Raw genomic sequence first — 17,100 nt, 5'->3', positions numbered from 1 at the left:
GGACAGGACCAGAGAGGAGGGGGGCTGGTCTCATTAGGATGGTTTGTAATCACACTCTTCTTTGTTTAAAGATCCTCTGACAGGAGCTGATTATCCTGCTTTAAAAGTTTACTGTCAGTCTGGGTGTCTCCCACTGCCTTTGAAGATCTCCACTGAAGACCAGCCAGAGCACCGACCAGACATCCACTGCTTCAGTCCTCCTGTTCAATTATTAATGGCAAAGGCCATGTTTAAACTGTGCTTCTCATTATGAAAGGGATTTTTCACTGATATTATAATATTTTAGTTATATAACGCACAGATCAGAAGATTTTGCTTGCTTCAGTCGGGAGGACGAATTAATCAGTTAAACAAAACCAAAAATAAAAGAGAAGATCATCTGGTGATACTGGTGAACTGAGGAGGTAAGAGAAATGTTTGTTATTTTTTCCAGGTTTTTTTTTACATAAATGATGTGTGCTTCTGTTGGAATTCCTCTTCAGTATTACTTTGAAATTTGGTATATATATATATATATATATATATATATATATATATATATATATATATATATATATATATATATACAGTATATGTGTGCTGTTAAATCGATTAATTAATCACATCTAACTTTGTGTGTGTATATTATTATGTTTATATGTATAAATATATATATATATATATGTGTGTGTGTGTGTCTATCACACCACACACACACACATATATAAATACAGTATGTATAAATATATGTGTGTGATACAGACATATATAATGTAAACAAAGACTTTTATGTTAGATGTGATTAATCACGATTAGCACTAATTATATATTTATAAAGTTGCTGCCTTAAACATCCAAGTTGATTGTACTTAAAATTTTAAGTCATTTCAACTTAAATCACATTAAACTGATTTAAAAATTAGTTGAATCTTGAAAAAAGAAAGTTGAAAATTGCTTAACTTATTTTGATGAGTTAAAGTAATGTAAAAACATATGTTGTCAACGTATCGATCCTCTAATTTTTTACAGTGGAACAATGGAGTTTTTTAATGAGTGAAACTTGTTCAAAATATATATTATGATCATTTACATTTACATTCATTAACATTTCAACATACTTTTGCTATTAATTTTGGTAATTTTTTAATGCGATTTATAATTCCATAGACAATAATGGTCTTTTTAGTTCTTTTGTTTTAGTTGTTTTTAAGTAGTTGTATCAGTCAGTGTTTAGACTGTTAATTGCTTATGATATTTATGATGTGTGCCAAAGCTGTCATGTTCATCAGTATATTGACTTTAGCAATTGCTATTGACGATCAGATGAAACGATGGCTTGACTCAGGCTCTGTTTCTGTTGACATGCTAATTAACCCAAGAAAAGGCAAAACTGTGTTTTACCCCCCATCGTTAAACAGAAACATCTGGCATGCATCAAAAACTGCAGGCCTCTTCAGTTCCGTTCATGACTGACCGACTTGTGGATGCTACAATGTTAAAAGGGTTACATTGTCTATCTGGTTTAAACTCAGTCAAAAATTAAACACATCTGACATACAGTAACTGTTTATTACAATTTCTCAAGTCAGATTCGGTCTAAACGTTGAGTTACTAAAGAAAAGATGCTAGAAATTTAAACTGTATTAAGAGAGTTCATTTGAGATTTATGCTATTGTGTAAATTGCTAAGACTTTGTATTATTTGTTTGTTAGGATTTTATTGGACGGTTCATTGGAACAGTAGCACACTCATGGAGATTCCAGTGACTCGTGCCTTTCTTCTCCTGCTGTTTTTTGCTGGGGCGTGCTTTGTAAATGCCCTCAAGGAAGCCTCTAATGCAGACACCTCCAAGGAGGATGCCAGTCACAAAAGGCCGTCTCGAGCATCAGAGAATAAGCCGAGCCGCTGTTCCTACACCTTCATTGTACCTCAGCAGAAGTTAACAGGGGCACTTTGCGTGAGCACTGAGACTGCCCGTGTCAACCGCTCTGAGATGGCATCCCTGCGTGCCCTGCTGGACCGGCAGCAGGAACAGCTGGATACAATGCGTGGGCAACTGGAGAAGGAAGGCGCACTGGCCAATGAGATGAGAGTCCTGCGCCGGGAGAGCGTCAGCATGAACGGCCGCATCACCCAACTCTACGCCCAACTGCTGAACGAGATCATCCAGAAGAAGGATCATGCTTCGGAGCAACGGCGGCTCGAGAGTTTGGTGCTTAACGCAACATCCCAGGTAGCTTTTCCTACTGTGAAGAAACAATTACTGTTTGATTATTGTCTCAGTTGCTTCACCTAGACAGCAGTGAGATTAAATGGAGAGCAAGCGGAGTCTCCAGCATCTCATATTTTCCCTGAGAGTGTCTCCTTTAAAGCTTCAGCAGAGATCATCTCAACGACATCAAACTGTGCACAGATTTGCTACAATACCAAAAATATGTGCAAGGAAAAGTCATAGATTTTAATTTAAACCAAAAAAAAAAGTCCTTGTGAAAAAAGAATGCTTTTAAAAAGAGTAATTGCATATTAATTGCAGTTAAATTAAAATGTAATTTGATTTAAATGTACCCCATATAACTTTTTTTGTTCAAAATTAGCATATCAATACATCATCAATAGCCTACTTCTTCTAAAACATGTTTTTGTCTTACCCTAATTTACTATTAAGAAAGCTATATGTTACCTGTCAGGATGGTTTTCGCGGGAAATTGCGTACATACGTCACTCGCCCGTGCACGTCGGCGTGTGTATCATCATATTTGACGCATGCGTGATGCTGCGTTCTAGACAGCTCGGAATTTGGATTTTTTTTCACCTCGTTCTTGGAAATAAAGGCTGGAACGGCACTCAGATCGGACATTATACATGTGAAGTCGGTACATTGATCAACCCCTCCTACCTCAGCGAGTCGCGTCATTTGACGTCTTCCATCCAATGTGCATATAACGTAAAAACAAACTTTAACATTAGACATTAAGTTTATGAAATAATACCTACGTTTTTGCTTTTCGCCAGCAGTTTTAAAAGCGATTTTATGTTGTTTTTATTTAGGTTTTTCCATAATTGACTCAAAAACACGATATGCTCTGGTTGTGTGTAGCGACATCATGTGGTCAAAATGTGAAACGTGACATCTGATCGCCTGGGCCCGGTTTTTCAAAAGGTTTAATCCGGATAAAATTGATCATGATTTAGTAATCCTTTTTTTTTTTGCGATCCGTGATCACGTAATCCATCTTACTTTTGAGCCAGTTTTTCAAAGCAACATCGGATTGGATCAATCTGATCCGGATAGGAACTTTTCAGGATCACCAAATCCTGTTTACTAGAGCCTTAAATGGAACCAACAGTGTAGCCTACTGGCTTAGCAAAGAACAACAGTTGGCAAAATACCGGTGGCCACAAATAATAACCATTGTTTATTTTAATTTTAAGAAACAGAAACACTGTAATAAACAGAAACATTTTACTTTCCTTATTTTGTTATAATGTTAAATTGTAGATTTTGTTGTTTTACCATATCTCATTAGATGTGACATGCTTCATATATGCTTCAAATGTATCATCAGTAAACATTGATTTTGTGATCATTCACTTAAAAAAAAAACCTCTCTGGTTTTATTTGGTTCGAAAAATCACAACTGAATCCACCCTTCTGATGGGATCAGGATAATCCTGTTTTTTTGGATCAAATAGATCCCAAACCGAGTTCAAAGTTCTGAAAAACCCAAAGGGCAGGTTTGATCCAGATCAAATTTAAGATCAGATTACATTATCTGATCTTAGTTCAGAATCCCTCTTTTGCTTTTGAAAAACCAATTTCCAAGATTTGATCCAATCCGTGATCCGAAATCCCACTGGATTACTTTTGAAAAACTGGGCCCTGGAACTCACTGGAACTCACTGGTCTGAAGTGGGGTATTTAATTTGGAAGTCCCACATCTAACCGGAATGCAGCGTGAGAGTGACAAATGTGAGGCCCTGGCTTTTCCTCTTGGCTTATGGTTTATTCACCTTTGTGTTCTGTAGGCAATTAATAGATAGATAGATAGATAGATAACAAAGAGTGACATGTTAGTTGTCACAACGAGCGAAAGTTTGACACGGAGCTGCTAAATCTTGAACCTCCGGGGAACCGCCCGTTTTAGTCAGCTGGCAAAAAGAGAACTCAACAGAACTTATAATAAAACAAGAATCAACAATGGTCTGGCTTTTTTGGAGATGGCGAGAACTGAGGGATTTGAAATATTGTAAAAGTGACGCAGAGAGGGTGTTTTTATTACTCAACAGGTAAGGTATTTTATTAAACAGATAAATTGCCATATGCTCTAACAGAGTTCATTGTAAAGCATTATCTAATGTGAAGGGTCATTTCATTGTGGTTGTTGTAGCGTAGTGCTGGAATTACATTTCAAAGAAGTTTATTTCGCGAAATGCATGCAGTTACATATTATACCTTTAAATTAATATTAAAGGGATAGTTCCCTCAAAAAGGAAAATTTTCTCACCCTCAGGTTGTTCCAAACCTGTATAAGTTTCTTTGTTCTGCAAACACAAAAGAAGATATTTTGAAGAATTTTGGTAACCAAAGAGTTGATGGGCCCCATTGACTTCCATAGTATGGAGGGAAAAAAGTGAGGACAGAATTAAAATTTTTGGGTGAACTATCACTTTAAGATTTGAAGTACACTACAAGTGCACATTCAATACAATTTAATTCATTTCTTTTTCTCAAGGGATGTATTGAAAAGGTTATTTTTATGGAACGGTATTTTGTATTTGGACCACTTATGAAGTTCACTCTTTGCAACTGTTTGATGGCAAATCCTGACAGGTGCTTCAGGTGTCCAGCAGTTACAGAGACCTGGAAAAGAAGTATGACACACTCACTTCTCTAGTGAGCAACCAGAGCCAGCTAATCGCACATCTGGAGAAACAGTGCCAGCTCAAGAATCCTGCTAAAACACTGCAGGTAAGAGCCATCTGAGCTCTCAGTTTTCTCTTCCGCAACGCCCCACAAGTGAAATTTCTTATGAATCTCTTTACAGGAAGCCACACCACTTCCGGTTCAACAGACAAGTAGTTTGAGTGAGAACAAAGAGACTAAAGAAGTTACCAGCAATGTCCAAAGAGACCAAAGTGTCCATTTGCACCAGGAACAGAGTCCTCAAGAACCGCTGGAGATGTTTGATGACTCTCCCAGTCCACCAACTGACACACCTTTCATCAGTTACCCTGTGACTAAATCTCCAGGTAGCATAAAAATCCCGAAAGGCTTCACTCGTAATAATAAAGGTTCCAAAAGGTGGTTTTACAGAAATACCGTAGAAGAACAGTTTTTGGTTCCCCAAGGAACCTTAGGGTGAAGAACATTTTAATAATCTAAAACTTTTTTTTCCAGTATAAAGAACCTTTTGTTCAATGGAAAGATTCCATAAATGTTAAAAGTTCAAATTAGCGTGAGAGTGAAATTCCAAAATTAGCGCTGATGGGAGTGGAAAGTTCTGTGCGTGATCTTCCGATGTATCAGAAGCAAGTAAAAGAACGCGCTAAGTAAAAGAACACAGACGTAGTCAGATCATTTCCATAATGACCAATGACTTGCTTTTTTTGGAGCGGTAAATAATGGTGAAAATAGCAGTAAAATTACGAGCACAAACCTTAGTAAAACACATTGTGTGATTCGTCTAAAAGTGAAACTCCTAGAAATACATATTCAATAAGGTTAGCCAAATATATTTTGGAGCAAATATATATAGCAAAAATAACAGTGTCCACGCCTTTTCAGCACAAATTTTTCACTACGTGTCTCAGTAGTTTTTTAACGGCAAAAGAGGGTTTGTGCTGGAACAAGCTGTTAGTACATCTAGCCCTTACTGTGTTGCTATGCTGTTTATAGGGCGTTCAGAGTGGTTGCTAGGACTTACTGACTTGAGTCGAAAGAGCCCACCCAATGTGGGCCCTCCTTCGATTGATTTTTTTTGCCCGTTTTATCATCCACCACCAAGTGAAAATCTTAGGAAAAGCAATAGCACTTCTCGCCTCAACAAGCCACTACGTTTAAGGTATCATTCATGTCTGCAGCACAAACGGTGCTGGATTAGTTACACAAAAGTTTAATATTTAGGGTTAGGTGTTTGTTCTAAATTATAACATAAAGTATAAGCAATTAGTGACAACTGCCTCAGCAGAAAAAAATAAAAATGTGTACCTTGAAATGCAGTGTAAGTCACTTTGGATAAAAGCGTCTGCCAAATGCATAAATGTAAATGTAATATGTAAATGTAAAAGCAGAAGAGTGAGAATCTCAGATACGGGTTATATAAAACTATCTGTGCTTCATGTAGGAGTTCAATAGCCTTGAGTGTTAGTGACCTGTAGTCAGGAAGCTTTATCTCGGAGAATTCCAAACAGTGTCTTATCAGAGGTGGCGACCCTCATTAGTCTTCAGACGTACAGACTGTGAGAGCTGCGCTCAGGCTGAAAACTGTGTATTAGCACAAGTACACACACACACATGCACATAACGCATGCATGTTAATCACCACCTTTATAAAAGCTTTGTGACACAACCCTTGAATTACAATGCAGTGCTTTTGCCTTCACCATCTTGGGTGTGAGATTACAGGACACATGTCGTCTCCATTTAACAGACCCAAATTACAGCCGGCGATTACAGCTGACCCATAAATTACAGGCGACTCATATACTACTAGAATAGCTTTTCGTACTTTAATGTAAAAACTTTTTTTTTACACATATTTATTAACATTAGCCGCGTTTCCACCGCAGGAACTTTCCCCGGGAACTAGGGACTTTGGGGTGGTACTCGGTGTGTTTCCACCGCAGGAATCAGGGTCTAGATGAAGTTCCGGATAAATATTTCCCCCTCCGAAAGTCTCTGCTTGCAGGTAGTACTTTTTCAAAGTTCAGGAACTTTTAGGGGTGTGACTTGGGCGCTGAACATTCTGATTGGTTGAGTTAATGCCGCATTTTGATTGGTTGACTCCACGCAGCATTTTATTTCAACCACCATTTTTTTAAATCTGTTGCAGTGCGTGCAGTAACAGTTGTTTGCTATTAGAATCCACAATGGAGTTTAAAAAATACGACAGATGGACTGACAACGAGGTTCAAGGTTTATTAAGGCGAGACAATACAGGTGAATAGGGTAAAAATTTTAACTAGCAGATATCACCATGAAACTTTCCCAGTTGATTACCTACATTAAGATGAGAAAAAAATGTATTACAAGTTTTCTGTAATTTAATGTTTAAATATGCAAATTAGGCACTATCTAATTAAATATGCGCTAATTTGCATATCTTTTAAAAATCTGAGTATTGGATAAAGCCAGGTTAAAAATTATTTTTTCATTGTGTTCACATATTAGATGGGAAAAAAATTACAGAGGGATTTATGGATATCTACTTCTGTTATCCTGTAAATCAGAATATACTGTCAGTAGCCTTAAAGGTGCATTGCGCAAGTCTCTGAGTTTTGCAGAACTATGCCCCCTCTGGCGACAAGCGAAACTGCAACACTGCAACTGAACGCGCATGACGTCACGCCCAGTCTCAAATTCCGTCCCGAATCCCTCTTATTTATTTTACTGTTCAGGATTATAGAGGCAATCGCAGTGATCAGAGAAGGGCTCATTCAGCTTATCAGGCAATTGTTTAAAGGGATACTCCACCGTCTTTTCATATTAAACTATGTTATTCCCTTAACTAAGACGAGTTGATACATACCTCTCTCGTCTCAGTGCGTGCACTCAATCGCTCTGGCGTGCGGCGAAACTTTGTTCACTCAGTTCATTCAATATGGGCCAAGCAGAGAAGCTACCAAACACCTCCACGGTTTCCCTATTTAAACACAGTTACTCGCGTAGTGTAACTCGACCTAGGGCGGTGACACAAAACAAAACATTGCGCTTTTCTAAGCGTGTAAAATGGATAACTATATTGTATGGCGGAATACCATAGCAAGTGCTTGTAAGCACTTCGTCTTGGCGGAGTAATATCTTCACCAGAGGGAGCGGGGGCCGGTGAGAGGATTTTTCACGAGTGAAGATATTACTCCGCCAAGACGAAGTGCTTACAAGCACTTGCAATGGTATTCCGCCATACAATATAGTTATCCATTTTACACGCTTAGAAAAGCGCAACGTTTTGTTTTGTGTCACCGTCCTAGGTCGAGTTACACTACGCGAGTAACTGTGTTTAAATAGGGAAAACATGGAGGTGTTTGGTAGCTTCTCTGCTTGGCCCATATTGAATGAACTGAGTGAACAAAGTTTCGCCGCGCGCCAGAGCGATTGAGTGCACGCACTGAGACGAGAGAGGTATGTATCAACTCGTCTTAGTTAAGGGAATAACATAGTTTAATATGAAAAGACGGTGGAGTATCCCTTTAAGCATGTATGGGTTAGAAAAACGGGTATTTTTAACATTAAATGTTGCTTAATGCATCTTTAAAAAAATGATTTTCGCCATGTTATTTGGAATAAAATGTTATATAAATCAGGCTAGGAATAATATATTTACAAATCCCTCTGTAAATGTCTTAATAATATAACTAGGTACAAGACTGGGAAGTTTGGTGTATATAGGTGCTACTGAAGTGGAGATTTCGGACTTGGAGTATGAGAGAAAAGTCATTTTGAGAAAACGGGCTTTAAAGATTTGTCATCAGCCAATGAGATTGCGCATTCAGCCCTTTTACTTTCACGATTGGTTGCTGATAAAAAGGAAATGACCATATTTGGATCTGACAGCATTGTACAGGAGAGAGAGAGCTTTCCAGCGGTGCATGTGATGACAGGGAGCAGACAGCGATCGCGGAGCAGCATGTTGATTAAGAACGCCAACTTTTGTTGAATTTATGAGAAATCTACAGATGCAAACAGACAAAGTGTATTAAAATACAGACCTAAATGTGTATTTCTGACTTTTTTTCACCACAAGTCTGAAAGAAGACATGTTATTGAAGACAAATATCCAAAAATCTCAAAATTGACCAGTAAAAAAAAAAAAAAAACGATGTTTTTGCCTGCCGTGTCTCGCCTTAAGCTTAAATTCAGAGGATGAAATCCAGCGGGAACTGTAAAGAAGCACGCAGTCCTATGTCACCGGACTAATTTGCCTAATTTTCATGGTCCTTTAGACCAGTGGTTCCCAACCTTTTTTTGTCTGAGACCCCCTTTTTCCCCAAGAAAATATTTTAGGGCCCCCCTTCACATTTAATGATATTATCGCTCTTGTAAACTTGCAAAAAGGATGACAGAATATGTTGTTTTCAAGCAAACGGTATGTTTACTATAACCAGATATGTTTATGCACAAATAATAGCCTATAATATTGAAAATACAATAACAAAATCATCAGTAGGCCCTTTGTAATTTAAAAACGTAAGCCTAGGAGTAGCCTATAAAGTGGCCCTATTTGAAATGCAATAACAAAAATATTCACACTGGTGTGTAGGTAAAAAAAAAAAAAAAGTATATAGGCTATTACTAAATGACTGCTGTCTGGGACCTCAATACTTGCATGTTATTTGTGAGGCTTTATCAATGTGAGGCTTTATTTTTGACGCTTTTGGCGCTATAACGAGCGTTAATAAACTTGCGTCTTTCGGAAGAACATTGTAGCCGGAACTACTTCTCTCTGTGTACGTCTATGACGAGTCACGCAGGTACTGGGCTACTCCGCAGCGGCAGCGATCCGAACCAGTGTGAAATAGTCCCAATGTAAACACTTATTATAGGTGTACCATAGTGGTTCAGGATAAGACAAAAACACGAATTGGAAAATGGATTCATGATGAACTCGCTCATTATATACATTTTGTCAATTTTGAACAGAAAAAAAGTTAAGGACTTTTATTTAATGCTCATTGCTCCAAACTATTCAAAATACGACGCGACCCCCCACAGAGCTCGATGAGGCCCCCTTGTGGGCCGCGACCCCCCTGTTGGGAACCACTGCTTTTTAGACTACGGTGGAAACGCAGACAGCAACAGGTCTGGGGTAAAAAAAAGTTCCTGGGACAAATTGTTCCGGGTAATATCGTTGGAAACGCGGCTATTGTTGCAGCACCTCTCTTCCCAGTCTGTCAGTAACGCTTTGTTTAGTTCCTGTCTCTATGAAGCCCCACCTTCCGAAAAGTGCAGTGTTCTCTGATTGGTCGGCTGGACCAGTGTGTTGTGATTGGTCAACAGCTTTGAGTGTGTTTCAGAAATGTCACTCCCCTTATCATAACCACGATGTTTAACACGCTACTTCAAAGCCCCTCAAAGGGACAAGGTGGTGGAAAAAAAAAACATGGGAGGAATACTTATATGTCAATGCTTTTGAGGGAATGCAAAGTCTCTTGGGGAATGCAAAACTTTTGTGAGAGAACACAAAAGCATTGAAATATCCCCCCGCCTCCCCTCCAATCTCATTCCCCCCCCCCCCCATTACCATGTCCTTTTAGGGGCTCCATACACCACTAACTTAACCAGGCCTCGGCACATTTTTTTTGTCTTGTTTGCATATGCCTGGGACGAAAATGATTCAAAGGAGGAATATAGTGATGTGTACGTTCTTGGAAGAAAACTCAAGACTACAATGGAGGTGTTTCAGGGAGTTCAGAAACAATGCTTATTGATATAGAGGGAAAAAAACTCCCTTTGTAGTGACTGTAACTTTGAATACTCTTTTCATGCTAAAACAGCAACATTACACACAAAAGGAAGTTGAAAATGTAAAAAAAAAAAAAAAAAAAGCATAATAGGTCATCTTTAAAGCTATGGCACTTTGCAAAAACGTTCCATCTGGTTTTATTTGAGAGGTGATATTAATTTCTAAAGCCAGATACAAGTAACTATTTCATTAGCCGAAAGCTACTTTGTAACTTATGAAAAGTTGTTAAAGGGTGGGGTAGGTGTTAGTCAGCAATGAACAGAAAATAGAGCACGTGTGGACAGACACTGACAGAAGACTGAACTGTTATGACATTTTTGGAGACTGAAAGGCAATGCTGAATGAATTTATAAAACTGTAAAAACATGTTATAACATAATTAAAAATTTTAATGATCAAAATCCCATATATATATTTTAAATATATTTTATAAATAAATCTCACAATGCAAATGATTTCCTTTAGATTTTAGTCTGTATCTAGAAGATGGCAGTGATGTGCTGTATAGGTGAAATTCTTTGGCTTGTGGGAGTGGGAATTCCTCTATGGTGAGCTGATAAATGAAGTCTGAGAGACGCCTGTATACTGTATACAGATCATGACCTTGCTGCTTTCTGAACCAACAGAGTAGCCCTTCCTTACCATTCGTCCAGCTCCTCCACACATCTGATGTGCTCAAAACAAATGCTGAATCTAATTTTACAAACATTGAAACCACCCATATCCTCCTAACTTCTCTAAAAGTTATCTAGTACTCTGAAAGTTCAATCAAAAAGAGCAGGGTCACAAGGTGAGGGATGTATAGCTAAAGTGGCTCACTGTGTGATTGAGAGCCAACTTGTCGTTCATGTTAAGACTTTATAATAAAACACGCTAACATGAACTAACAATGAGCAATATATATTTTTAAAGCATTTATTAATCTTTCTTAACATTTAACATAAATCTAACTGTTCATTGTTAGTTTGCAGGGCATTAACAAATGTAAACAAATTCAACTTTGGATTTAAAAAAATTAGTTAATGTTGAAATGACCATTGACTCAGATTCATAAATGCAGTAGAACTTTTGATTGTTAGTTTGTGTTAAGTAATATAGGTAACTAATGTTGACAACTGAAACCTTATTGTAAAGTGTTACAATTTTAATCATGCTGATTGTTTGACCGAAAGATCAATTACTGTGATTTTATGAATTGAGACAAACCAACTAATAACACAAATCGTCACAAATTCATCAAATCCATTGCTAATACATGGTGATATTTGTGGTTGTTTTCCCACCAAATGATGCCACTTCATGGAAGGATAATGCCATTTATTTATTGTTATAGTTTATACAAAAGACCAAGAAGATAGAAAACAATATTCCCATGAAAACATGTTTTGTTTTAAACATTTTGATTCACAAATAAAATCGATGAAGAAACACCAGGAATATTTCTGAGAAATGAACAGCAAATTAACAGGATCCTATAGAAATCGTTCTAATACGGCGATTCGCTCAAGAAACATTTCTTATCGTAATCAATGTTGGAAACTGTTGTGCTGCTTCATATTTTTGTGGAAATCATGATTACATACCATTCAAAAGTTTGAGGTTAGTAAGATTTAGAGATAGAATTAATTGATTTATTCAGCAAGGATTGATTAAATCATCCAAAATTGTTAACAGTAAGGACTATTATTAATAATTGATTACCAATTACAATAATAACACAGCAGCAAATCATCATATTAGTATTATTTCTGAAAGATCATGCGAGACTGCAGTAATGATGCTCAGGAATAAATTACATTTTAAAATATATAAGAAAACAGTTATTTTAAATTGTAATATTACTTCACAACATTTGTTTTTTTACTATATTTTTGATCAAATAAATGCTGTCTTGGTGAGCATAAAATATATTTTTTTCTGAAAACATTAAAACATCTTAATTATTCCAAACTTTTGACTGGTAGTATAGATGATTGTGATGTGAAAATGTACTAAATATGAATGAGCAGCACACTGTCTCCTTTAAAGGGCCGTGGCATGACTGTCATCATGTGCTGGAGTCAGGAGAGAAGAGCAGCGGCATCTACCTGCTGCGACCACGCAACACTAACCGTCTGCTGCAGGCCTGGTGTGACCAGAGCAGAGCTCAAGGTGGCTGGACCGTCATCCAGAGGAGACAGGATGGCTCAGTCAACTTCTTCAGAACCTGGGATCAGTACAAGGTGCATGAAACAAAACACTTGCTATTATAGAAGTTGTCTTGCTTCACTGCCATTCACAAATCCTCTCTTGTGTCCTCATGGGATAGTAAATCAGATGCACACTTCAGAATCTCACTGGAAGTAGTTGGTCATCCGGGTACTTTTTGCCTACTGTTTTATGAATACTGTCAATTTGGACATTACTATTTTCACATACTGTTTTTTTTTTTTGTGTCTGATATATAGTAGGAAAGAATGCATATTCAAATGCAGCCACAGTATCAGTGTTGTGTTTCTGAATGAATCAGTGTGTTTGAACAAATCGTTTGAGTGAATAATACAATGACTCGCGTATTAAGACAATCAATTGTTTAGTTCCTGAATTAATCAGTGTGTTTAAACAGAGGCGGACAGAGTACACAGCTACATTACTTGAGTAAAAGTACAGATACCCCTTGCTAAATTTTACTCAAGTATAAGTAAATGTACTACAGTCAGATGTCTACTTAAGTAAAAGTACTAAAGTACTTGTTTTTAAAAGTACTTGAGTATCAAGAGTACAAGAGTACATTTTTTAAAATATTGCATTACTACTGCCACAGTGCTTACACTGGTAAACACAGCAAACACTTGAAGCGAAAACTATCATTAACTTGTTCAGAAAATTGAAATAGTCTGGCGAGGTGGGGCCACGGGTTGGCACATTCCCGGGATGCAATATTTTTTTTTCCCAGGATGGTAGGGGAAGACTCATGAATATTCATTAGGGAAGTCATCCCTGATTGGTCTGATGACCTACCCCTAACCCCACCCCTAAACCTACCCATCACTGGGGGTCTTATGACCTCCCTAACCCAGCCCCTAAACCTACCCGTCACTGGGGTTAAGACCAATCAGGGATGACTTCCCTAATGAATATTCATGAGTCTTCCCCTACCATCCTGGGAAAAAAAATATCGCTCCCGGGATGGGCTTCATCCATTGTTTCGTCCATGGTTTCGTCTCTTATCTAAATCTGACCATGGAGTTGACTTTGGCGGAAAGCTGAAGGTGATTGCTGATAGGCTGTCCCAATCAGTGGTGCCTGCACAATCCAATCACATTTGAGAGGGTTTCCGAGATGTTTATTTTTTCCTTTTTTAAAATTTTTTTTTAGAAGATGTAACGGGTACTCACAGTTATGGATAGAAATGTAGTGGAGTAAAGAGTACAATATTTGCCTCTCAAATGCACTTGAGTAAAGTCATGAGTACTCCCCAAAAATGATACTCGAGTAAAGTACAGATCCCTCAAAATTGTACTTAAGTACTGTACTCAAGTAAATGTACTCAGTTACTGTCCGGCTCTGTGTTTAAATGAATGAATTAATGGCTCACTCATAAAGACAGCTATTTGTCGCCATCTACTTGATGCTAGTTGTCGAAAGTCAAAGCCAGTCTGCAGATTTTTGGGGCAGTTGGAGTTGACAGATATCTTTTTTTTTATCTACATAGTACATACTGTGATTCCATCCATTTGGAGGAGATCAGTCATTTGAAAAGTGCAAAGCTCAATATGGCGGAATAAGTCCCGCCTTCTAAATAAGAGCCAATCGCCGATTGGTAGAGTCATCGTGTCACTGCAGCTACCATTAGAAGCTCCGGTTCCTATAGAAACAGTCAGACGCGCGCTTCCTTTTTCGCATGCGCATTAGCTTGATCCAGCCTGAAAAATGACGTTTTCTGTCATGATTCGAGCATTTAGAAATAAAATTTATGAGACAGTTGTTGTCAGATTTCATTGGTGATTTCAAAAATGAAATTTAATCATAAGCTTGGTGAACAGCTTTGGGGAATTTGATGTTTCCCCATTCAAAGAGATAGGAGCTGCACTTGCATGACCGAGAGGCATTTCAAAGATGGCTGCCGAGTGAAATGACTTGTCTTAAAGCAACACTAAGGAACATTTTTTACCTTAAAATAATGTTTCCAAAATCGTATCAGTGGTTCATCAAGTCGTAACAGGGTGAAAGGCACTTCTGGATTCGCTTTGCAGCCCTATATCTGCTATAACTATGCAAGTTTGCCAAACCGGGTCGCGTTTCTGTAGTTCGAATGAGACATAAGAAAACTTTGACTTGCTTTACGTCAAGCGTTACAATAGTCATTATTTAGTTTTTCTTCGTTTCTGATGTCGCAATACATCATACTTTCATGAAATCATGCAACATACTCTACCTTGTCTGTAGACATCGTTCATTCCAAAGCCGGTGCTAGATAAACAGCGAGCGTGCGTGCGATAGTAGGCTGCGGTAGGCTAAATTATTTACAACAGCGGTAATGGACAATTCCTCTTCCAACCTGTAGGGCGACCGAAGAGGAAAACTTCCTTAGTGTTGCTTTAAAGTCATTTTCAGTCGTCAAGTGTATTATGTCCATTTTTTTCCATTTTTGTAACTATTTACAAAGTCGGCAAGTCTATGATGTACATTTTTTTTCTCTGTAACGGCAAGTGTATGATGTATTAAAATCTGTTCACATTTTAAGTTACAAGTTGTGTAGTGTATTAATCTTTGATCTCAAACCTATTAGCCATGGGTAACAATGGTCTATACTGTTTTAGGGTACATTTACACGACAACGATGTACCAAAAACAGAAAAGATTTTCATCCGCGTTTTTCGCGGACAGACATCAAAACGATCCCCCGTTCATACAGATCCGCGAAAACGACTAAAAACACTGTATTATTCATGCCAGGCCAGTAGTTGGCGATGTCACTTTGTAAAGAAACACTACGCAGCTATAGATTGAATATGTAATATGCATGCACATGACATCATCATTTTCACAAATTCACATTTGTGTAGTTTACACAAAATAGTTTTCAAAAAACATGCACTTTGAAACCCATTTTCAAAAGTTTGAGTTTTCAGGCCCCCAAAATGCTGTTTTCGTGTAAATGAATGGCCAAAATGTATACATTTTTTTCCATTTTTAGTTGAAAATGGCTTGTGTAAACGGCCCCTTATTCAATGGCCCTACACAACTGATGGTCTCAGCCCTTACGTTCCACACTTTGGTGCCATAATGCCACATAAGCGGCAAAACAGGGTCCATGGGGGGCGCTCATGAGCAAAAAATGTGCCTTTTTAATGCACACAATGTACTTTTTAATGCAAAATTAAATACATGACTATTTCTTATACACAGCAAGGCTTTGGGAATCTGGATGGAGAATACTGGCTGGGGTTGGAGCACCTGTACTGGCTCACCTCTCAGGCCAAGTACAAGCTGCGAGTTGCTATGGAAGACTGGCAAGGACGGCAGGTGTTTGCGGAGTACGACAGCTTTCAGGTGGAAGCGGAGAGCGACTGGTATCGTCTACGATTAGGCAGTTACCAAGGTAGTGCAGGAGACTCCCTCTCATGGCACAACAATAAAGCGTTCACTACTCTGGACCGCGATAAGGATGCCTACTCAGGTGATCAGTCGATTTATTTTTACTTTTTTTCCTTTACTTTTCTGTCCTTAAAACTATTTTAAAAGCCACATTCTCTGTCCTCCATAGGTAACTGCGCTCATTACCAGAAGGGCGGTTGGTGGTACCACATGTGTGCCCACTCAAACCTGAATGGTGTGTGGTACAGAGGCGGCCATTACAGAAGTCGATACCAGGATGGCGTTTACTGGGCAGAGTTCCACGGAGGCTCGTACGCCCTAAAGAAAGTGGCCATGATGATCAAACCTGCCTAAGCTGAACTGAAACAACTCAGCAGACAGAAAGAGTACTACTGTACCTTTTCACAAAGATGTGACAATGAGCACTAAATGAGCTTCAGGTTATTTCATTGCTGATGTAGTCTTGAAGTTTTCTTAATGTTGTTAGAACAAAGACATGATTTGAATTTTGTCTGATGCAGTTTTGTATTCTGGTATATTTGCATTAGACTGAATTGTGTTTAAACTGTCAAATATAAAATGTCTTATTTTTGTATAATTGCATATAAAATGTACATATGTACAAAATGAGTATCATCCAAACTTCTATTTATTTTCTTTATTCCTTGGAAACTTTCTGCGTCAAATTATTTAAAAAAAAACATTGCCTCACATTTGTGGGTTTCCTCTTTTAAAATGTGAGTCTGAGCAGGATTTCCTGTTCAATTCCTAGCTTCTTAGATGCATCACACCATGCTTTTGACAGTTAGAAGAAAATAAATCCTTTTTAACAGCAATCATCCATCTATCATCCATCTCT

The 17,100-nt window shown here is 38.0% G+C and overlaps 1 protein-coding gene across 1 annotated transcript; it reads left to right on the top strand.

Moving 5' to 3' along the window:
* The first annotated feature begins 55 nt into the window (after positions 1-55).
* Positions 56-16,943, top strand: angptl6 (angiopoietin-like 6). The gene is made up of 7 exons (XM_079887324.1): positions 56-404; positions 1,692-2,212; positions 4,811-4,948; positions 5,025-5,229; positions 12,690-12,883; positions 16,053-16,323; positions 16,411-16,943. The coding sequence occupies exons 2-7, from the start codon at positions 1,730-1,732 to the stop codon at positions 16,593-16,595; spliced, it is 1,476 nt and encodes a 491-aa protein (XP_079743450.1). The 5' UTR covers positions 56-404; positions 1,692-1,729; the 3' UTR covers positions 16,596-16,943.
* Positions 16,944-17,100: the final 157 nt, after the last annotated feature.

This window comes from Squalius cephalus, assembly GCF_949319135.1.
Source record: "Squalius cephalus genome assembly, chromosome: 1".
Taxonomy (NCBI): Eukaryota; Metazoa; Chordata; class Actinopteri; order Cypriniformes; family Leuciscidae; genus Squalius; species Squalius cephalus.
This window is presented reverse-complemented; position numbering and strand designations above follow the sequence as displayed.

Coding starts and splice junctions, on each gene's coding strand:
- angptl6 (XM_079887324.1), top strand. CDS start 1,730: ATGGAGATTCCAGTGACTCGTGCCTTTCTTCTCCTGCTGTTTTTTGCT. Junction 2,213..4,810: donor TGCTTAACGCAACATCCCAG/GTAGCTTTTCCT, acceptor AAATCCTGACAG/GTGCTTCAGGTGTCCAGCAG. Junction 4,949..5,024: donor ATCCTGCTAAAACACTGCAG/GTAAGAGCCATC, acceptor ATCTCTTTACAG/GAAGCCACACCACTTCCGGT.